This window comes from Equus quagga, chromosome 2, assembly GCF_021613505.1.
Source record: "Equus quagga isolate Etosha38 chromosome 2, UCLA_HA_Equagga_1.0, whole genome shotgun sequence".
In the NCBI taxonomy this organism is placed as follows: domain Eukaryota; kingdom Metazoa; phylum Chordata; class Mammalia; order Perissodactyla; family Equidae; genus Equus; species Equus quagga.
In genome coordinates this window covers 103,600,888-103,623,171 of record NC_060268.1, presented here as the reverse complement: position 1 = coordinate 103,623,171, position 22,284 = coordinate 103,600,888, and the positions used below count along the sequence as shown (strand labels likewise).

The 22,284-nt window shown below is 51.8% G+C and overlaps 1 protein-coding gene across 3 annotated transcripts in view; it reads left to right on the top strand.

The window, feature by feature from the left end:
- ARHGAP22 (Rho GTPase activating protein 22) overlaps positions 1-22,284 on the top strand; it is a 191,029-nt gene that overhangs the window by 151,170 nt on the left and 17,575 nt on the right. For 2 of the 3 annotated variants that reach the window (XM_046652102.1, XM_046652103.1), the window contains one exon: positions 9,907-10,083. In XM_046652102.1, coding sequence (XP_046508058.1) covers positions 9,907-10,083 — 177 coding nt within the window. The remainder of the gene's footprint in view (positions 1-9,906; positions 10,084-22,284) is intronic. The other variant, XM_046652104.1, reaches the window with a different exon arrangement.

Below are 22,284 nucleotides of genomic sequence, written 5' to 3'. Positions count from 1 at the left end.
CACGCCCTGTTCTCAGCTCTCCCGTGCCGGGGTAATCGGGTGGACCCCGCGGCCCCCAGGCTGTCCTGTTTGCGCGCAGGGGAGGGAGTGCCCGAGGTGGCAGGCGGGGACAGCCATGGGATTTCCCTTGTAGGAACAGGGGACCGAGCGTGCAGCAGCGGGAGGGCCCCGCGGGGATCCCGGCTCGTTCCTCCCTCCCTTCCCGGGCAGTCCCGGCCCTAAGGCGCTGAGAAGGGCAGAAGTTCCCCAGGAGACACAAAGGGGGCCTGGCCCAGCGCGCAGGGGCAGAGCGCACCGCACAGCGTCCGCCGCGAGCTAGCGAGCGAGCGCCCCGAGCCAGCCGTGCCTGGGGTCGCTCCTCCCGCCCAGCCCCGCCTCGCACCATGCCCTTCTGGCCCGCCAGGCAGCTGAAGAGGAGCAGGCGTCTGCCCAGGGGTGAGTGGGCAGCCGGGACACCAGATCGGGGGATGATTAATCCTTGAAGGGCAAGTGGCATTTGGAGGCTGGAAGCGGGTCAAGGGAAATGAGTGATGGCAGAGCGCAGGGACGCGCGGGCGGCTTGACGCTTGCTGGGGTTCAGCCTGGGGTCGTCTGACCGGGATGGGCAGCGAGCGATACAGCCTCTGTAGACTGCAGAAAAGCTCAGCTGGCCCCTAGGCATGCTCAGAGCTGGCCACACGCGCCTGCGCACACATGTGCACACACACGTGCACACACCAAACACACACACACTCAGTCTCAGGAAGTCTGAGGGTAGCGGGTCCTTCGGCTCACCTCCAGCCCTAGTCTAGGCATCTACAAGCTGTCCGGTCCTGTAGCCACCAGCTCCCTGAGCGCTTGAAATGTGCCTAGTCGGGATGTGCCCTTAGTACAAAATACACACTAGACTTTGAAGACTTCGTACAAAAAGTTTATATATAATATCTCAGTATTTTCTGATTATGTGTTGAAATGCATGATACTATTTTGGATGTATTGGGATAAATATATGATTCAAAATAATTTTACATTTTCTTTTTACTTTTTTTAATATAACTACAAAAACATTTAAAATTGTACATGTGGCTCGCCTTATGTTTCCGCTGGACCACATTGCCCCAAATAGCTGTGTCCCCACACTTGGCCTTTGCCCCTGGGAATCCAGCCGTTGGGGCCCCTGGGGCTCCCTGCTCCCCTGGACAGCCAGGAGAATGATGACAGGCCCTGTGACAAGTATACATTGCAGCTGCTGTCACCTTTAAATAGTGACTTCTTTTAGTTTTTAAATATCTGCCATAATTCCTGGGCTAATTCAGAAATCATTTGATTAATTACATCAGAAGGACAGCTTTTTCACCTAGGCGTAATAGAATAAATCCCATGGCTACTTGGTTTACAAAATGCTTTCACAAATATCACTTACTCTTTTTTCTTTTTATTATGAAAATTTTATCTGAAAAAGTTGAAAGATAGGAGTTCTTGTCCTGGACCCCCTGCCAGGATCTGCTGCATTTTGGAGTCACACCTTCTCCCCCATAGCCCCTTGGGTGGGTGGAAAGAGAGATGCAAGAACAAAAGGAAGTCCTTAAATTCAGGAGTTCAGAGGGAAAGAAAGCCCAGCTGGGAACAGGAAACGCTGGGCTAGGGTCCCAGCTCATCACTTTGGGGCTGGTCCCCTTGAACAAGCTATAGGCTGAAGTAGTGAGCAGAGTGGGGTCAGAGTGTCTGGGGTCATAGTTCACTGATTCTACAGCTTGCACATGTCTCTAAACATCCCTGAGGCTCAGTTTCCTTTCATTTAAGATGGGGATAAGGACACCATTTCCCTTGTGAGTGTTTAGACATCATCAGTTCCCCACCATCGCGCCTGCCTTAGAGTGAGTGCTTTGTGTGTGCCACCATCTTGGTTCTGCTGCTGTCATTAATCTTCCATTCCTCACAGAGTCTGTGCCTGCCCTCCCCACACCAGGCACTGCTTGGTGTGCTGGAGTTGCTGATGAAACAGACAAAGTGGGAGCGGGCTGAGAATAAACAGTATAAATAAGCATGTCATGGAAACACATAAAATATATGTGTACTGGTGGTGATAAGTTCTATGGAAAAATTAAGACCGGGAAGGAGCATGGGTCACGGTTTGTGATGCAAGGTGAAGTTTAAATAGAGTGGTCAGGAAAGATTCCCCAAGAAGGCAACATTTGAGGAAAGACCAAAAGGAGCTGAGGGAGAAAGTCATGCCTGTGTCTGGAAGAACAGCTTTCCAGGCAAAAGGACTGTAGGTGCAAAGACCCGAATGCCCACATGCCTGGTTGTTGGAGGAATGACAAAGAGCAAAGTAGAGAACAGCAGCGAGGTCAAGAGAGGAGCGGGCAAGGGGCCTGGAAGACCATTGCAAGGACTTGGCCGAGAGGGGGCCGCTGAAGAATTTTAAGCAGAGGCATGTGACTTGATTTGGGTCTTAACTGGGTCACTGTGGCTGCCATATTGAGGATAGCCTGTAGGGGGCGAGAGAGGGAGCCCCGAGGCCTTGCCGGTGATCCAGATGAGAAATCGTGGTGGCTTGGACAGGTGGAACGCTGAAAAGTGGTCAGATTCTGAAGATATTTGGAAGAGGAGCCCTTCCTATTGCTGATAGGGGTGGATATGAGCTGTGAGACAGTGGAGCTGAGGATGTGTCTGGTTTCCACGGAGTAACTAGAAGATGGAGGTGTCCCCACCTGAGAAGGGAAAGGAGTGGCGGATCTGGAGATGGATTCTGTATTTGGTGAGTGTGAGATGCCTGGAGACCGCTCACTGGAGCTGTTGGGTGGGCAGTGAATAGACGGGTCTGGAGGACCAGGGGCAGTGAATTTGGAAACCATCGGCATGTGGGTGGCAGTTAAAGCCTGGAGACTGGCTGAGCTCACCCGAGAAGAGTGTGGATCAATGTGGGGCCGAGGGGAGGGAAGGCCAGGTGGCTCCCAGCTGTCTGTCTTGGGCCCCTGGCTGCCCAGCACCAGGACGGGAACCCAGGAGGACGCTGGTGTGGTAGACAAGGTGGTGATGATTTTCAGATAAGCCGTGTTGTGCCTGTGGGACGTCACACAACTATGGGATTCTGAAGGTCATTGAGACCCATGGGCAGTATAGATGTGGTGGTTCTGTATCAATGGTTCTCAGCTGGGGGCAGTTTTGCCCCCCCCAGGGACACTTGGCAATGTATGGAGACATTTTTGGTTGTCAAAACCTGGGAGGGAGGGAGAGGCTGCTGCTGACATCTAGTGGGGAGAGGCCAGGGATGCTGCTGAAGATCCTTCTATGTGCAAGACAGCCCCCTACCCCACCGCAATGAAGAATTATCTGGCCCCAAATGTCGATAGTACTGAGGTTGGGAAACTCTGCTCTATGCTTTGTTTAATTGAGTGTGATAATAAAAGCGAACATGGAGAGAGTGCTGGCTAGATGCCGGGCGCTGAGCTGAGGGAATATCTCATTTCATTCTCCCAGGAAGGTGGGTTCCTTCATTTTCTTCACGCTAAGGGGTGTGACTCTGACATTTGGGGAAGTTAAGTCACTGTGCTCCCCCTGGTGGAGCTGAGGGTTGACCCCAGGTTGGGCTGTAAGCACTGTTCAAGAGGGCCTCCAATGCTGTGATATGTGGCGGGATGGGACAGAAACCCAGTGGCCACACAGACTGGTTAAAAAGAGAAGAGGGAAAAAACCAGAAAGAGTAGCAAGAGACCTTCATGTTTCATGATAAATTTCATTCTGAAATAGTTGCTGTTATAATTTTTTTCTTTAACTGAAGCTAATACTCATCCTTCGTAAGTAACAGAGAAAAAGGCAAGCATAAACAATTGAAGGCTACAGAAATCCCAAAACTTGTCTTAATGACCCATTTTGTCTTCCTTGCATTCCCCTCCTCTGCCGCAGAAGAGGTTTCATATTGCAAAAAGAGAACCAATTTAGAGGTGAGCAAACCTGGGTTTGAATCCTGGCCCCTCCACTTGTTGGTTTGTGAGCTAAATTTTTAACTTCTCCAAGCCTCAGTTTCTTCATCTGTAAAATGGGGTCGATGACATCCCTTCCTGGAGTGTTTATGAGGACACAATGTGACTGTGCGTGTTAAGCATCTTGCACCGTGTTTCCCACACAGTAGGCTCTTAGAATTGGTAGTAGGACTTTTACTTCTGGACAAGATGGAGCAATAGAGACCAATTTGCTTTCCTACCTGAAACAGCCAAAAAAAAAAGACAAATAATATGAAACAGTGTTTTTCAAGGTCCTAGGCATTAGGCAATGAAGAAGTGTGACCCTCAAGAGATGGGAAATAAATGAGGTGAACCCTACACAGGCCCCAGCTTACTGCTTTGAGAAAGTTTCCAGGCTGTGATGCAGGAAGGGGAAAGCCAGGCGGAGCCCATTGGACTCCATGAGTTAAGGAGACAAAGCTGAGAGACAGGGAGACCAGAGCATCTAGAGTTTTCAGGATAGAATACCAAGGAGAAAAGAGCAGCTCAGAAAGGAAACTCCCTGGAGAACTCATCATCACATGCATGTGAGGAAATTCCCTGAGGCTGAGGAAGAAATCACTAGAAAGAAATAGAGGCAGCAGTGCCCACTGTGACACAGGCCTGGGAACCGTGCCTTTTCTCACTTGCCGTAAGGAAAACCTCATGACTCATAGGGCATTGCAAAGAATACACAGCAGGGGAATAATTAGCTCTATACTGAGCACTCTGGACCACCTAATAAATCTTAGGAGCAAAATCTGTAAGGATCAAACTTTTTCCAAATAACCCAACTTCATCCCAGAAAATGGCTCAAGAACACTTACAGGATTACAAAAATAGCCAGCACCCAGCCATTTAAAAATCACAATGTCTGGCGCCTAATCAAAAATATCAGGAATGCAAAGAAGCAGGAAAATATGACCCATAATGTGGAGAAAAATCAGTCAACTGAAACCAACCCAGAAATGACACAGATGTTAGAATTAGCAGAAAGAGACATGAAAAGTTTTATAACTGTATTCCATATGTTCAAAAAATTAAGTAGAGACATGAAAGATTAAAGAAAAGGACCCAAATCAAACTTCTAGAGATCAAATCTATAATGGATGAGATGAAAAATACACTGGATAGGATTAATGGCAGGTTAGACAGAGAAGATGAAAAGATCAGTAAACTTGAGGATGTGGCAACAAAAATCATGTATTAGTTTTCTATTGCTGCTGTAACAAACTACCGCGCACTTAGTGGCTTGAACAACACAATTTATTATCTCATTGTTCTGTAGGTTAGAATCTGACATAGGTCTCAGTGAGCTCACATCAAGGTGTCAGCAGGGCTAAGTTCCTTTCTGGAGGGGGGAATACATTCTCTTGACTTTTCCAGCATCTAGCAGCTACCTGCCTTCCTCAGCTCCTGGCCCCCTTCATCCATCTTCAAGGCCAAAAGTGGTAGATCAAGGCCTTCTCCCACCACATCAGTCCTACCGTTATTGTTACATTTCTCTCTGACTCTCCTTCCTCTGTTTTAATAACTCTCATGATTACATTGGGCCCATCCAGACAATCCAGGGTAATCTCCCTATGTTCAGAGCAAAGAATATTACTAGTGATAAAGAGGTCATTTCATAGTAAAGGGGTCCATTCATCAAGAGGACATAATCCTAAATATTTCCTCTCCTAATAACAGGGCTTTAGATTAGGTGAAGCAAAAACTGATAGAAATGCAAGGAGAAATAGACAAATCTACACTTATCATTGGAGATTTCAATAATCTCTCAATAGCTGATAGAACAAGTAGACAGAAAATCAGTAAGAATGTAGAAAATTTGGACAACTCTATCACCCACTAGACCTACTTTAGAAAACACTCCGTGTAACCAAAGCAGAATAATTTTTCTCAGTGCACACAGAACACTTACCAAGATAGACCATATCCTAGGCCAAAAGCAAGTCTTAATAAATTTAAAAGGCTTCAAATCATACCACATATGTTTTCTGGCCACAGTGGAATTAAATTAGAAATCAAAAACAGAAAGACTTTTGGAAAATTTTGGAAAATTCCCCCAAGTTTAGAAACTAACACAATTCTGAATATCCTGTAGGTCAAAGAAGAAATCCAGAGTGAAATTAGAACAGCTTTTGAGCTGAATTAAAATGAAAATACAACATACCAAAATATGGGGGAATGCCCTAAAGCAGGACTTTTAGGGGACAATTGTAGACTAAACACTAAGAAACTAGAAAAAGAGCAAATTAAACCCTAGTTAAGCATATGAAAAGAAATCACAAAGATCAGAGTGGAAATCAATGAAATAGAACACAAGCTGGCAAACCGTGACCTGTGGCTGGCCCCCTCTGTTTGTAAATGAAGTTTTACACAAACACAGCCTTGCTCTTTCATTTGCATATCGCCTATGGCTGCTTTCTGGCTGCAACAGCAGAGTGGGTAGTTGTGGCAGAGACCATATGGCCTGAAAACCTAACATATTTACTCTCTAGCCCTTTAAAAAAATTTTGCTAACCAGAAAAAAATAGACTAGGTCATTAAAATAAAAAGCTGGTTTTTTTGTGATTATTAAAGTTGGTAAGCCTCTGGCAAGGACAGATCAGGGAAAGAAGAGAGAAGACATAAATTACCAAAATCAGAAATGAGAGAGGTGACATCACTATAGATTCTTCATCTATTAAAAGGATGATAAGAAAATATTACGAACAACTTTACGCCAATAAATTTGACAAGTAGGTGAAAGAGACAAATTCTTTGAAAGATACAAACTACCAAAGCTCACTAAAGAAGAAATAGACATATATATTAAAGAAATTTGAATTTGTTATTCAAAACCTTCCTACAAAGAAAACTCCAGGCCTACGTGGGTTCACTGGTGAATTCTACCAAATATTTAAGGAAGGAATAATAGCAATTCCACACAAACTCTTCTAAAAATATTGAAAAGGAGGGAATACTTACCAACTTATTCTGTGAGGCCAGCATTACCCTGATTCGAAGACCAGACAAAGACATTATAGGAGGAGAAAACTGTAGACCAGTATCCTTCATGAATAGAGATGAAAAATTCTCAACAAAATTTTAGCAAGTTGAATCCAACAATACATAAGAAGGATACTACGTCATAGCCAAGTGGAATTTATCCCAGAAATGCAAGGTTGGTTTAGTATTTGAAAATCCATCAACATAGTTCATCATATTAACAAACTAAAAAAAAAAAAAAAAAAAAAAAGAGGTGATAATCTCGATAGATATAGAAAAAGCATTTGACAAAATCTGTTTCTGATAAAAACTCTCAGCAAACTGGGAATAGAAGAGAACGTCCTCAGCCCGAGAACGGACATCTACAAAAAACCTACAGCAGGTATACTTAACGGTGAAAAACTGAATTCTTTTGCCCCAAGATCAAGAACAAGACGAGGATGTCCGCTCTCACCACTTCTGTTCAACCTTGTATTTGAGGCTCTAGTCAGTGCAACTGATGAGAAAAGAAAGAACAGTCACCCAGATTGGAACGGAAGAAGTAAAATGGTGTTTATTTGCAGACGGCATGATTGCCTATGTAAATACACCAGCAAGTCAGTGGAGAAAGGATAGTCTGTCCAACAAATGGTGCTGGAACAACTGGGCATCCGTATGCAAAAGGAGGAACTTCTATCCACACCTTGCATCGTATCCAAAAGCTCACTCATAGACCTAAATGTAAATCCTGAAACTATGAAACTTCTAAAAGAAAACCTAGGAGAAAACTTTTATGACTTTGGGGTAAGCAGAGATTTCTTAGAACACCAGAAGCACGCTCAATAAAAGAAAAAAATCGATAAATTGGGCTTCAGCAAGATTAAAGACTTCTGGAAATTAAAAACAGTGGAAATATGCTGTTAAGAGAATGAAAAGCAAAGGCACAGACTTGCAAAGCATATATCTGATACAGGGCTTGTATCCAGAATAAGCAAAAAACTCTCAAACTCAATATGAAAAAAATGAACACCCCATTTCAGAGATGAACACAAGGTTTCAACAGATATTTCACCGAGAAGATACGCAGATGGCAATTAAGTACATAAAAAGATGTCCAACGTCGTTAGTCGTTTGGGAAATGCAAAGTGAAACACAGTGCTGTCCCCTTGCCCACCCACTGGAATGGCTAAGGTAAAAAGACTTACCCCACCAAGTGTTGGCGAGGAAGAGGAGGAGCTGGAACCCTCAGACTCTCCCGCTGGGGATGCAACGTGGTGCAAACACTTTGGAAAACAGTTTGAGGCAGTTTCTTAAGGAGTTAAACATAATATATAAAAGGATACGTACATGAAAATACTAAAAAGCTCAACGTACAGGCTCAGAGCCCCAGGAGGGCAGGACTAGGCAGGGGCACAGCTGGACGTGAGGGCGTCCGCCAGCCTCTGGGCATGGCGGATCCAAGTTTGGTGGGAAACTTATATGCAGCTTATATGACTTGAGGGGCCCCTCTTTAGAAAAAAGAATTCAAAAATGAGAAATTCATACTAGGTACAGAAGTGAGTATTTAGGACAAACGAGTATCCATGACAAATTCTTGGAGCCAGGGGTCGCCAGGTCTCTTCTGAGTCATCTTGAGATTCAAGAAAGCTTACCCAGAGAAGCTTCTTGGTGGCATCCGGCTTCCTCTGCCCACCTGTAGCACTCAGGGATCCCAGCCTGAGAGCCCTTGTGGTCTGGGGCCCTAAGGATGCAGAGCCACTGTCCTGCTTGGTGGCAGCGCCCACACCCCGTGAATGATCACGGCAGCTGAGCCAGCCTTTGCTGTCAGCAGCCCCATGCCCCCTTTCTCCCAGTAGCCACGTGGGCCCAAAGGAGCAGGGCTGTGTGTGTAGCGAGGGACTCCACAAGGGCCTGCAGTCTTGTCTCCTTGCTCTCCATGCGCCAGCCTGCCGAGCCTCCTCAGTTTCAGTGGCCTTGCTGTGACCACTGTCAGATGGACCAGCCTCGTTTGTGGGGGTGATGGGAGTGTGGAATGGTCAGAGCCCAGATGAAAGACTTCTAAGAGGGCACGTGTGTCTGTCAGCTTTGTTCATTTAAGCATCACCAGCTTCTAGAAGAGTCCCAGGCAGGTACCAGGCACTCAGTAAGCACTTGTTCCTGTCGGGTCTCCATGGCTGGGCTGCAGGTCTGGGTCCCACAGTTGTCCCTCACTGCCGTCCCACCCCCCTGGGAACACGGGTCCCTGGGCCCACAGCCCACCAGCAGATGGCCCTGGGTTACGATCTGAAGCTATGGGACCTTAGGCAAGGACGTAGGTGAATTACATATTAAGGGATGTTGGGAGGGGGGAGTAAAGACAAGATCATTCTTGAAAATCCCTTAAGTTGCCTATAAAGTTCAGTATAAATGGTTTTATGTACATCCCAAAGATTAATTAAGCGTCTAGCTGTGAGCGGGGACAGGTGGAGAATTCTGGAGCATTTGCTCCATCCTGGTTTAATATCAAGCCTCTGTAACATGAATACCTATGGAGAATGGGCTCTTGTCTCTAGGCTGGGGAGGGCAGGCTGCACGGTCAGAGCCTGAGTTAAAAACCCGGTGACATTGAACTGTACCCTCAAGATGTATCGATTGAAAACAAAACACACAGCGGGGCTACCCTGGGTACCAAACTTCTCCGACCTGGCCTCAGATCTGCATGCCATGGTTCTCCTAGTGCCCCAGGATGCTTTTAATGATTTCTGTTTTGATACAGAAAAAAGAAAGCAAGACTAAGGGAGAAAAGAGAAAACCAGGAAGGGCCCAAAGACAGACGTGCGTGCTGTGAGGGGTGGGCTGCAAAGACAGAACCAAACAGCAGGCTGTGGCCTCTCACTGGGCAGGGGCGCGGTGGGGAGCCCCTGGGGTGGGGTGGGCCTGGCCGGAGGCCGACCGGGAACCCACAGTAAGCCTGTGTCTCCCTGTCTTGCAGGTGGTACCGGGGAGCGGGAGAAGGTGCCGGCCAGCCCCGAGGCGCTGCTGCTCATGGCCAGCTCCCAGCGTGACATGGAGGACTGGGTGCAGGCCATCCGCCGGGTCATCTGGGCCCCGTTTGGCGGAGGTACTGCCCGTAGCTCGCATGCTCACCCTCTAGAACCCTTGCCTTCAGGTAATCATGCCCTCTGCCCCCCTCTGAGCCGCACCACCCCTCTCCCTCGAGACTCACTGGCCGTGTCCCCTGCTGCTTCCCGCAGGCTGGCAGTGTCGTCCTCGTCGCCTGCCAGCCCTCCAGGTCCCCAAGCAGACCCTGGCAGGGGCATCGGGGCTTTTCAAAAATATGCCCTCCTCCCACCAGAGTCCTGTCGTCTCTGTGTACTTGCCTCCCTGCGTCCAGACCCCTGCTGGGCACTGGGTGTGTGCAAGGTGGTCTGCACAGTGGCCAGACATGGGCCACATGCTCTAGGGGGTCATATCAATCCTCTAGAGACCATGTCCCACCCTCTGCTGTGCCTTGCCACAGCCCTGCCTGCAGAACCCACGCCCGGTCCCTGATCAGAAAGAACGGTTGCTGTTCACTCACTTCTGCTTTATTCGAAGCACTTACTGGGTGCCTAAAGTGTACCAGCTTGTATCCCAGGTGCGAGGAATTCAGTGGTAAACAAAAGAGGATGCCTAGGCCTCCCCTCCATTGTCCTGCGGGAGATAAGAGAGGCAAGTAAAGGTGTCACGTGATGTCCAGTAGTGAGAAACCAGTCATGGGAGCCAGGGGAATGCTGGGAAGAGCAGCAGGCAAAGGGACCAGCAGGTGCAAAGGCCCTGAGGTGGGGATGAGTGATGGGAACATGAGGAATCTCAGGAAGGCCAGTGTCTCTGAGGGATTGAGGACAGGAGAGTGGAGGAGCTGAGGTGAGAGCAGTCGCCGACATGGGGGCATTTCAGACTTTTTTCTAAATTTGTGGAGCACCAGGGAAGACCAAACAGGAGACAGACACAGTCTGACTTAGATTTATAAAAAGATCCTCTAGCCACCACGTGAGGGGTGGACCGTGGAGAGACAGGAGTGGACGCAGCAGGCTGGGGCAGTCGTGCAACAAGAGGTGAGGGGGTGGAAGCTGGCGTGGGGGTGGAGGAGGTGGTGGTGCAGAGTGGTCAGCTGCAGGCGTGTTCTGAAGGCAGAGCTGCTGGGCTTTGCTGACGGTGTAGACACGGGCGCCAGAGAAAGGAACGATGACTCGCAGCAGCGTGCGCGGTTGCCATCTCTGTAGGTTGGTGTCCGTGTGAAATCATCACGAAAAGAGCTTTCAGGAGGGATCACCATGCTGGTTGGGCCAGGGCCACCAAGTCCCTGTGGATAGTGGACACCAGGGACCTTCAGACTGGCCAGGTTCTGTCCACATGGCCGTGATGTCCTCCCTCTCCCCATGCAGTGTTGGACTGGCGTGTCTTCTAGGTAGGGGCAGGCCCTCAGCTCTGGGGGCTCAGAGCCCATTTCTGGATCCTGCCTCCCCCGCAGGCTGCGTCCCTTCCGCCACCCCTCCCCTCGCCGGCTCTCCTATCCCATTCCTGGCTGTGGCCCGCCTGACCACCCTTCGTAGAACCATAAATCCCTCATGTCGAAGGTCAATGTAACTTTGAAAGTCGGAATTTTCTCCTGGGCTTCATAAATGGCCTCACACTGTTAACCGTGGCCTCTCTACCCCTTGATGGTTGCAGCAGCTTTGACACACGGCCCCAAATTAATGGCCTTGGAAGACCCGAGCCCACCCAGGGATTTCTGCAGCCTCCAAGGGCTTCCTTTGGTGCAAGGTGTTGGCAGGTGAAGCGATGGAACAGAACAGAGCCCGGAGCAGGCTCCCATGCATCTGGACTCTAGTTTATGACAGGTGGCACCTTGAGCACCGGGGAATGGAGAACATCATCGACATCTTGGGGTGGAGAAAGATGCCTTAAATGAGTTGCAAAAAGCACTCATCTTTTAGGAAAAGATTGATGCAGTTGTACTAAGAAAATGAAGAGCATCTGTTCTTTAAAGGATAGATTAAGAAAATGAAAAGACAAGCTATAGATTGGAGAAGGTCTTTGGATCACGTAGAACCATTACAGGACTGCCTCCTCAAACTCCCGCAGATCAGGAAGGCAAAGACAGACAGACCAGGAGAAACATGGGCCAGAGCCTTCAACAGGCACTTTGCCAAAGAAGAAATGCTCAGCAAACATGGGCAGTGGTGTTCAACATCATTAGGAATCAGGGGAATGCAAATTAAATCACAACGCAATACTTCTATTCACCCACCAGCATGACTAAATGAAACGACCAATGGTTCCAAGTGGTGGCGAGGATAGAAGGCTACAGACACGTGCATATATGGCCGGGGAAGTTGTTTGACGGCATCTGCAAAAGTCGATGCTGTGTCCCAGCGGCCTCCAGATAGAAACGTGCGCACAGGTACGCCAGAGGACTCGTTCCTGTCGGATGTTCACAGCAGCCTTATTTACGATGGCCTGACACTAACCAAGCATTTAGCAATGGATAAATAAATACGATTCATTCGTGCAACAGAAAACTCTACGACAGTGAGAATGAATTAACCACAGCTCACCCAACAGCATGCACGATTCCCAAAAACATATTGTGGGACTAGGGTAGCCCAATAAAATGCTAGATGATTTCATTTATATAAAGTTGAGGAACGGGGCAGAAGGAAACTATATTCCTTATGGATGGATAATTAGGCAGCAGAAATATAAAGACAAGCGAAGAAATGAAGGCCATGAAAATCAGGGCTGTAGCACAGTTACACGGGTGTTTGTTTTACAGTAAGGAGTTCATCTGTACGTATGGGCCTTAAGTACTTTTCTGGATGTGTGCATATGTCACTATATAAAAGATAAAAAGTAAATAAAAGAAAGAAGAGAAACTAAAGGTCAAAGAAGCTAAGTACTTTGCCCAAGCTGGCACAGCTAGTCAGGGAGCCAAGCTGAGAAACACAGGCAGTTGTTCTGATCCCAAAGGCCGCGCTTTGTCCCAGCCCCTGCAGGGCACTGTCGCACGCGGTCTGTCTGCACTCAGTGAGCTGGCCCACACATCCATCTGTGTCTCCCTCCCACCCTCCCTCCAGCATCCCAGGTAGAACTCAGCTTCGCCCCTCCCCCGGGCCCCCCCAGCATTTATCGAACTTCTCAGGCTGTGTGCTGTGTGCAGAGGAACTTGCAGGAATTAACACAGGAACCATCATCAAAGGCAAAAGGCTCTTATCTCCCTCCCACCAGAGGTGCAGAGGAAACACAGCCATTTGGGGTTAGCGGGGCAGGCGTGTTGGGGCAAGCCCGGGCACTCGCAGGTGGCTCTGCTGGCCGCTGCAGGGTTCCTGGCAACGCTGGTATTATCCGGGGTCCCCTGGAAAGGAGCCCTGGAGAATCCGTCCTTCTCTCACTGCTGAATAACAAGCCTGCCAGCACTTTCAGCCTTGTTTGTTCTGGCAGAGAGCAGGCCACCTCCAACAGACACAACTGGGCAGCGTGCCCACTGCAGTCCTGGGGGAGCCCGCCATCCCCACAAAGAAAACGGGCCAGGCCGGCCGTCAGGGAGCCTGCTGCTGATGGCCTGCCCAGGGATGGCCTGCCCAGAGGGCCTCTTGTCTGGGCATTCATTCATTCATTCATTGAGCCAGGCAGTCGTTCACTCAAGAATGTGTCCTAGGGGCTGGCTTGCAGCCGTGAGCAGGATGGACGAGGTCTCTGCCCTCATGGGGCACACTTTCTAGTGGAGGAGATGAATCACAAACAAGATCGGTAAGCCCATCGTAGGGTAGGTGGTGATGAGCTCACTGGAGAAAGACAAGGGGGGCAGGGCAGTGGGAGTGGTGGGGGTCCAAGGTAGTGACATTGGAGTCAAGGAGATGAAAGGGTGGATTACACAGATATCTGGGCCGGAGCAGAGCTGTCTGTGAAGGGGGAGGGCAAGCAGGTCAGAGAGGGAACCAGTGGTAGAGGGAGAGGGCCTTGTCTCCGTGATGACCGGCTTTTCCTCCCAGTGAGGTGTTCTCTTGGCGGGTTTTGAATAAAGCAACAGAGCCTGACTCTGGTTCTAACAGGATCCCTCCGGCTGCAACGTTGAGAATAGATGAAAGAGGGCAAGGACGGAAACAGGAAGCCAGTTAGGAGCTCAGCAGACAGCAATGCAGGTGAGAGCTGAGGGCGGCTTGGCCCAGGATGGGGTTGAGGATGAGAAGTAATTGAATTCTTGGTGTATTTTGAAGATAGAGCCAGTAGTGTTTCCCCACTGGAGTGGAAGGAAGGTGTACGAGGATGAGGGAAGTCACGGGTAAGTCCAAGAGGTTTGATCTCAGCCCCTGGAAGGATGGGTTAGCCGTTAACGAACATGAGAAAGACTAGAGCAAGTGCACTTGCTTGGAAGGAAGACAGAGTTCCCTCTGGGGCTTGGTCTGAGATACCTGTTGGAGGCTCAAGCTTAGATGTCAAGCAGCCAGTCAGACATTTCAGTCCAGAGATTAGGGAGGGGACTGGGTTGGAGAGAGAATTTGGGGGCCATCGACATATAGATGGGGTTGAAGCCACGAGGCTGGATGGGGCACCACAGAGCACGTGCAGGGACAGCAGAGGACCAGGGCGAAGCCCCAAGCTGCTCCCCAGCAAGTGTCAGGGTGCAGAGGAGGAGCCAGCGCAGGGGGCTGAGAGGGAGAGCCAGTGAGGGAGGGGAGCAGGACAAGTGGGGCCTCTGAGCCGAGCGGAGAGAGCGTGTAAGGAAGAAGGGTAGTGATGAGCTGCGCGTGCACTGCCGAGGGGCCAACCAGAGGAGAATGGATGCTGAGTGCCGTTCACTGGTGACTTGCACTGGCTGGTTTTGAAGTGCTGGGGAGAAAGCCTGAAAATAGTGTGTAAGAGGAGGGGAACTGGAGTAGGGGGATGGCCAACCCTTTCAGGAAGTTTGCTGTCAAGAGAGAGAGAGAAATGGGACAGTAGCTGGATGGGGAGGTGGGGTAAGAGAGGGATTTGTTTATTTTTTTTTTAAGTTGGGAGACAAAACAGCAATGTAAAAGATTGAGAGAAAGAGAGTTGCTGGAGCACCAATATCTCTTGTGGATATAGATGCAAAAATTCCCCACAGAATACTAACAAATTGAATCCGGCAATGTATAAAAGTATTATAGACCATGACCAAATGAGATTTATCCCAGGAATCTAAGGGTGGTTTAACATCTGAAATCACGTAATGTAACATCTCAGTAGAATAGAGGACAAAAACCACATGACCATCTCCATAGACTCAGAAAAGGCATTTGATAAAATCTGCACCTTTTCCTGATAAAAACACTCAGCAGTCTAGGGATAGAAAGAAACTTCCTTAACCTGCTAAAGGGCATCTACACACAACCGAGAGACGACATCACACTGGTAGAGAAAGACTGGATGCTTTTCCTCCAGGATGGGAAGAAGACAAGGATGCTTACTTTCACTGGCATTGTACTGGAGGTTCTAGCCAGAGCAATTAGACAAGAAAATGAAATAAACACATCCAGACTGGGAAGGAAGAAAGAAGTGATAGGATCTCTATTTGCAGATGACATGATCTCACATATAGAAAACCTTAAGAAATCCACTAGAAAACTACTAGAACTAGTAAAAAATTCAACAAGATTGCAGGAGACAAGGTCAGTATTCACAGCCAGTTGTATTTCCATACAGTCTTTCAGTTGGCAACGTGCAAATGGAAGATGAAATTAGGCAGACTTCATCTAGCACAGCACCCAAAAGAATAAAAGGCTTAGGAATGAATTTAGCAAAGGAAGTACAAAACTTAATACTCTGAAAATTGACAAAACATTGTGGAAAGAAATTTAAAAAGACGTAAATAAATGGAAAGACATCCCATGTTCATGGACCAGAAGACTTGATATTCTGAAAAGCCTGCAAGCCCTGGAAGGTGGGTTTCATGTGCACGAGAAGGTGCGTAACAAAGCCAGTTGCGTTGAAGTGTGAGAGGATTTTGAATAGAGTGAGCACAGGTTTCGCCACCAGCCTGTGGTCTGGGTGTGATATGGCTCTGCCCCTTGCTTGCTGTGTGATGCTGGGCACCCTACGTACCCATTCTGTGTCCTTGTTTGCAAAATAGGAATATGAATATCTTCTTTGCAGGACTGTCATGAGAATTAAGAGAGAAAATGGGTGCAGAGGGCTCAGCCCTCTCTCAGTACTAAACAGTCCTCATTCATTCAACGAACACTATGGAGCATGGGCCACGTGCAGGCAGGGCGCAGGGAAGAAAAGAGAACAGCCAGAGCTGCCATCCTACTCCCCAAGACAGACAACAGCACGGAAAGTCAATCGTGAGGCGTGGAGCAGTGTTCTCAGACGTCCGCTGGCATCGGCATCCTGCAGAGGAAGGGTTGTAAGAGAGCCCCCTGGCTCCACGCATGGGGTGTCCAGCTCCCTCCGATGGGGCCCTGGAATGTGTATTTCTCACCGTGAGTTCCCAGGTGCTGCTGCTGCCGCCACTGGGCTAGGCCTCACGTTTTGAGAACCACTGTGCTTTAGGAGGTGGTGAGCGTTCCTGGAAGAAAAACAGTAGAGCAGTTTGCAATATAGTAGTGAGGGCAGGCCCGACGAGAGAGGGACCTCCAGACCAAGGCTTGAAGAAGGAGAGAGGGAGCCAGGAGGAGGTCCAGTGGAGGCGTGCCGGGCCAGCAAAGGCAGAGAGCCTCTGATGTGGTCCTGAGCCAGCACAGAGGCAGGGGGTCTGGGGGGAGTGAGGGACCAGGTGAGGCGGGAAGGAGCCGATGGAAGAGGCCTCGTGGGCCCTGTCGGGACTTGGGACTTTACTCCTCGGTGAAGGGGGAGGGGCACTGGAGGGATTTGTTAAAAGGACCCTCTGACTGCTGACCAGAGAGGGACAGGAGCCATGTCTACAGCAATCCAGGAGGAGACGGGGCACTTTCACTGTTGGGTGGGGAGTCGAAAGTGGTCAGATTCCAAATGTGTTGTGAGAGGAGGACCCACAAGGTTGCTGGATGTGGGGGTGAGAGAGAGGGAGCAGTGAAGGGACTCCAGTGGGTCTGGCTGAGCAACCGAAGGACAGACTTGTCATTCACCAGGAGGGGAAGTCTCAGCGCAGGGTGGGATGGGGGGTTGGAGACTGTGGCCACACCGTAGCTCGGTCTGAACCCGAGTGGGTTGAGATGCCTGTTAGTCCATGAACCAGCCCAGCTGCTGAGTGGGCAGCTGTGCAGGAGTCCAGGGGGCTGCGGGGCTGGGGTTCGTGCTCAGTAACTACCCTCCCTGCCAGCCCTGGCACAGCCCAGCAAAGCCCGCAGGCTGTTCGTCCCAGCCTGACACGCAGCAGCACAGAGCAGCCATCCCCGGCAAGGAGCCAGGCCTGGGAATGGTGTCCCAGAGTGACCGCCCTGTGCTGGGAGGGATGTGAAGGGCCAGGCGGCTGGCCTGCTGTTGTCCTCAGTGCCTTGCTGCCCCAGTCTGGGGGTGTGGCTCTCACAGGCTTCTGGACTTTCCTCTGACCCCCTGGAGTCAGCTCTCCTGCCCTCGCGTTCCTAAGAAATCATGGGGGGAAGGAGGGCGGGGGGACGAATGCAGCTTCCAGAGGCCACAGGGCAGGACACTTGACATGGAGAAAACCCTAGCCTCGGGACAACTTGCAGGAACACAAAGCAACCTTGTCAGGCCAGCTGGGCACTGTCATTGTTCACTGGCATGACATCTCCAAGCCCTCAAGCGACAGTCAGTTTCAGAAGGAAAGGTCCCTGGCCCCAGCCCAGGCTGCAGTGGTGGAGCCCGGGGTCCTAGGGGACCACTTCTCCCCAGTGCTGCTTGCTCCGTATCTCAGCTCTTCTGGGAGATTCAAGAAGAGAGAGTCTTATTTCCAGATCCCCTGAAAGTTGACCTGCCAGGCTGGCAGGCCCAGGCCTTTCCCAGTGGCCCTTTCAAAAGAGGAGAGAAAGGGCTGTTGCTGACCTGGGCTGGGCTCTGGTCCCTATGCCAGCAGAAGGAGCCCTTGAGCCTGATTCTGGTGCCTTGGTGCATTCTCATGGGCCCTGAGGGTCCACATGCGGGTGGTGGAGGAGATGCCCCCAGGGGCCTTGGACCCTGTCCAGGCCCCAGGCTCACAGAGGGCACATCTGGCCTCTTTGGGACATCTGGGTCAGTTCACAGCACCCCTGGCGGGCCCCAAGGCTTCTCCCTGCAGTGCCCCATGAGCCTGTGAGCTTGGATCCCCAAGGCAAGGGAAATAGCTGCAGCCACAGACCCCAGGGATAGGGTGGCCAGCGAGCCTGGGGCCCCTGGCCAGGCGAACGGAGGGGAGGGGCAGCTGCCTTCTCTTAGGGAGCCAGGCAGCCAGCAAGGGGGCCGCTCCCCACTGCTTCCTGCAAAACTCAGGCCACTAGCTGTTCAGCGGTCTTTGACCACCTCGCTGGACCCTTCAGTCCTCCTTCCCTCCCAGCAGCTGTGACGAGAAATGCACCATCAGCGTGGTGGCCTGGCTTCAGTCTTTGCTGAGTAGAGCTCAGATCCCAGGGCCGGAAGAGCTTGTCGTGTTCGTTATACAGACGCGGCCAGTGGAGGGTGTGTGCCAGCAACGCTGTGCGCTGCCCCGTGACCCCGGCCACAAGGGGAGAGTTGGGCAGAGGTAGCGACTCACCAGAACAGCTCATGTTTGCTCAGCGTGTCCCTGTGCCGTGCTCCACGTACCGACTGACCCTCACCGGATGAGAACAGTCCCACCACAGCCCCTTTCAGGCAGGAGACTGGGCAGCAGTGGGGCCCACGTGATCTGTTCAGGGCACAGAGGAGGATGCAGGAAACCCGCATTCTCCCATGTCTGCTGCAGCTCTGAGCCCCCGTGCTGGAGGCCAGTGGCCTCCGGGGCTCCTACGGTCAGGTTCTCTGGCTCTCTGCTTCTTCCAGGCAGCCTTGGTCCTCCACATCGGTCTGAGGAAAGAGGGAGGGATCACATGCTTGCCATGTGCTACTCTTGCCAGGGGTTTGTTGTATCAAAATTATATTGTAGAGGGGGACAGAGGGGCCCAGAGAGGTTCAGCAGCTTGCCTAATAGCACACAGCAGGGCTGGGAGCAGAGGCAGCCCACCTCCATGGTGAGCCCATCCGAGGATGCTGTTGCCAGGCGAGCTTCAGAGCATCAGAGCCTCTGGACCTGAGTTATCTTAATGGGGTTCAAGGGAGCCCAGACTGGGGACAGAGGCAGTCCCTGAGGTCCTGGACCCAGCCCCCGCCCAGGGCCTGTAGGACACAGAGCTCAGGGACAAGGGCCATGCCAGCTGAAGAGCTCCCTTGTCACCAGGTGCTCATGTGAGAGGACAGACCCTCAGCCTCTCAGCAAACTGGCCCTGCCCCAGGAGGGCAGTTTCGTGACGACTTCTGCATACCCACTCCAAGCTGGGGTGGGTGTCAGCCTGACCAGGGCTTAACCTAGAGCTCGTGGTAGCAGTGCCACCAGAGTCCAGAGCCTGCAAAATGGGGGCAGCTGCAGACTTCCATGTCAGCGGAATCTGGCTGGAGGTGGAAGGGTAGAGACTAGCAGGTCTAATGTGATGACTGCACAGGCGGGGAAACTGAGGCTCGGAGAGAAGAAAGCAAGTCAGCACCAGAGTCCACCTACCTGGGAGGGTCCCACCTGCCCCCAGAGTAGGTGCCTCGACTGAGCCCTCGGATCCCTCTCTTTAACGTGGACAGAGTTGCTTGGACCCAGCCAGGCCTTTTTTTTTTTTTTGAGGAAGATTAGCCCTGAGCTAACTGCTGCCAAGCCTCTCTTTGCTGAGGAAGCCTGGCCCTGAGCTAACATCCGTGCCCATCTTCCTCTACTTTATACGTGGGACGCCTGCCATAGCATGGCTTGCCAAGCGGTACCATGTCCGCACCCAGGATCCGAACCGGCAAACCCCAGGCTGCCGAAGCGGAACATGTGAACTTAACCGCTGCACCACCAGGCCAGCCCAGCCCCAGGCCTATTGTGCTGGGTTTAGGGCAAGGCATTGCTTGCCTGTGGCCCCCAGCACCATGAAGTGCCCTTCCCACCCGCATGTCGGCCTGCACTCTGGGAAGGGGGCACACCGAGCCCCCTCACACACACACCCCCACCCACCCGGGCTCCAGCCCTACCCCCACACTAGTCTAGGGCCCTCGCTGGCTCGCTTGCTCATTCATGGGGACACCAAAAAACTCGGTAACCAGGATACATATTTTATTGTAATATTTTTTAATGAAAAAAACCCACGGTGTTAGTTTTCTATGGCTGCTCTAACAAATAGCCACAAATTTAGTGACTTAAAACAACACAAATCTATTCACTGCCAGTCTGGAGGTCGGAGGTCAGCACTGAGCCTTATGAGGCTGAAATTGGGGTGTCGGTGGGCTGGTTCCTGCTGCGGGCTCCAGGGGACCCCCTGTTCTCTCCTCTCCCACCGTCTGGAGGCTGCCCACGTTCTTGGGTGTGGCCTCCTCATGCCACACTCTGCTTCCTTACATCCGTAGTCACACTGCCCCCTGCCTCTCTCCTACAAAGCCGGCCAGGATGGTCCAGCGCAATCTCTCCATCCTTCATGTCATCACATCTACAGAGTCCCTGTTACTAGGCAAGGGGACATCGTCACAGGTTCCAGGCATCGGGATGGGGACATCCTTGGGGAGCCATTATTCAGTCTCTCACATCCATGATGAGCAAAATATCAAACTTGTAAAGAAAGACGGGGCCCCCGGGCGGCATTAGGGTGAGGCCCTCGCACTCAGAGCCCTGCAAGGAGAGGGTTGGACCCTATCTTTATTTAAAATTGTGATAGTTTGTTCATCATGGATTTTTGGCATTAATTTGTATTTTTTTAACTATTGCCATAAAATATTTATCTTAGTTACCGAAGTTACCCCCTTAAATTTTGCCCTTGTGGCAAGTGCTTAGGAAGAGCAAGAAGAGGACCCCACTGTACACTCAGCTGTCAGATGACACCCCCCCCAAGCCCCTCCCTTACAGGATTCTCCCCCCAGGCCCCTGTGGACCACCCTCCCTCCTGTCTGCTATTGCACAGCCCCAGCTGTGCTACTCTGTCCACCTGCCCTCCTGGTGTGTGCCTGAGGCTGTGTGCCCACCCCCATCCCCCACCCCGCCCAGGCCTTCACACTTTGGAAGCATGGGATTGTGGGTTATTTTCCCTGGGACAGAGTCCTACCCTGGGAAGGACATAGACTTTGCAGAAATATCATTTAGGTTTGAACTGGAGACTTGTCACTTACCTGCTGTGTGACCTTAGGCAAACTGCATCACCTCTCTGAGCCTCAGCTGCTTTGTCTGTAAAATGGGGACATTAATACTTACCTCTCAGGGCTGCACAAGACACCCTATAAGTCCTAACCACATTCCCTGGCATGGCTGTCCATGGCCCGCGTCCGGGCAGAGGGCTGGAGCCCTGAGCGCCGGCTCTGAAGCTGGCAGGCCAGCTCTAGATCTGGGCTTGGCGCTCTGCTGGCTGGGTGACCCCGACCGAGACACCTGACCTTAATGGGCCTCCATCGCCTCACCTGGAACACCTGCCTCCCAGTCTGTGGACTGGACGGGAACCCCTAAAGCGAGTCCCCCGCAAGGCGGGAGGGACCCATCCCCGGGAGCGGCCCGTACTTCTGCGGCGCCTAATAACATCGAGCATCAGGAAAAGGGGCTCAGATGCTGGAGACACGAGCCTCCACGGGGCTCACTTCAGGCGCGGGGTTTCGGGGACTCGCCAGGCCGGGCCCTCCCCGCATCCCCGCATCCCTGCATCCCTCTCTCCTCCCTCCTCCAGGCCCGGGGCGGGCGGCGGGCAAGACGCTACCTGCGCGCGTGCCGGGCATTCCTGCCGCCGCCCGGGCGCGCCATGGGCCTGATGCCGGCCGCGCGGGCCTCCGCCGGCTGCCGCGCCTGCCCGCCGCCGCCCTGCCGCCTGCCCGCCTGCTGCGCGCCCGCCGCCCCAGGTACGCTCGGCCCGGGCCCGGGGGAGGGTAGGGCCGGGGCGCGGGGCGCGCGCGGCGGGCGGAGAGCAGTCTCCAGCCCCGGGGGTGGGCGGCCCGCGCGCACAGAGGAGGAAACTGAGTCTGGCAGGGCGCGCGGTCTTGCAAAGAATCGGCCCGCCGGCTCCGCTGCAGAGGGGACCGAGCGGGATGCGAGCCCCGGGCTGTGAACTCCAAGCCCAGTGCTTGCCCCACGTTTGCCTCCCTGGGCCTCAGGAAGGCCACCGGACACCCGGAGGCGGGGCACTGCTTCCCTGGGGCCCGGCTCGCCCTAGGCACACCCCCCCCCCCGCCCCCGCCCATGATGGATGCCTCTCTGTGCCTCCCGCGCCGAGTTCAGCCTGTT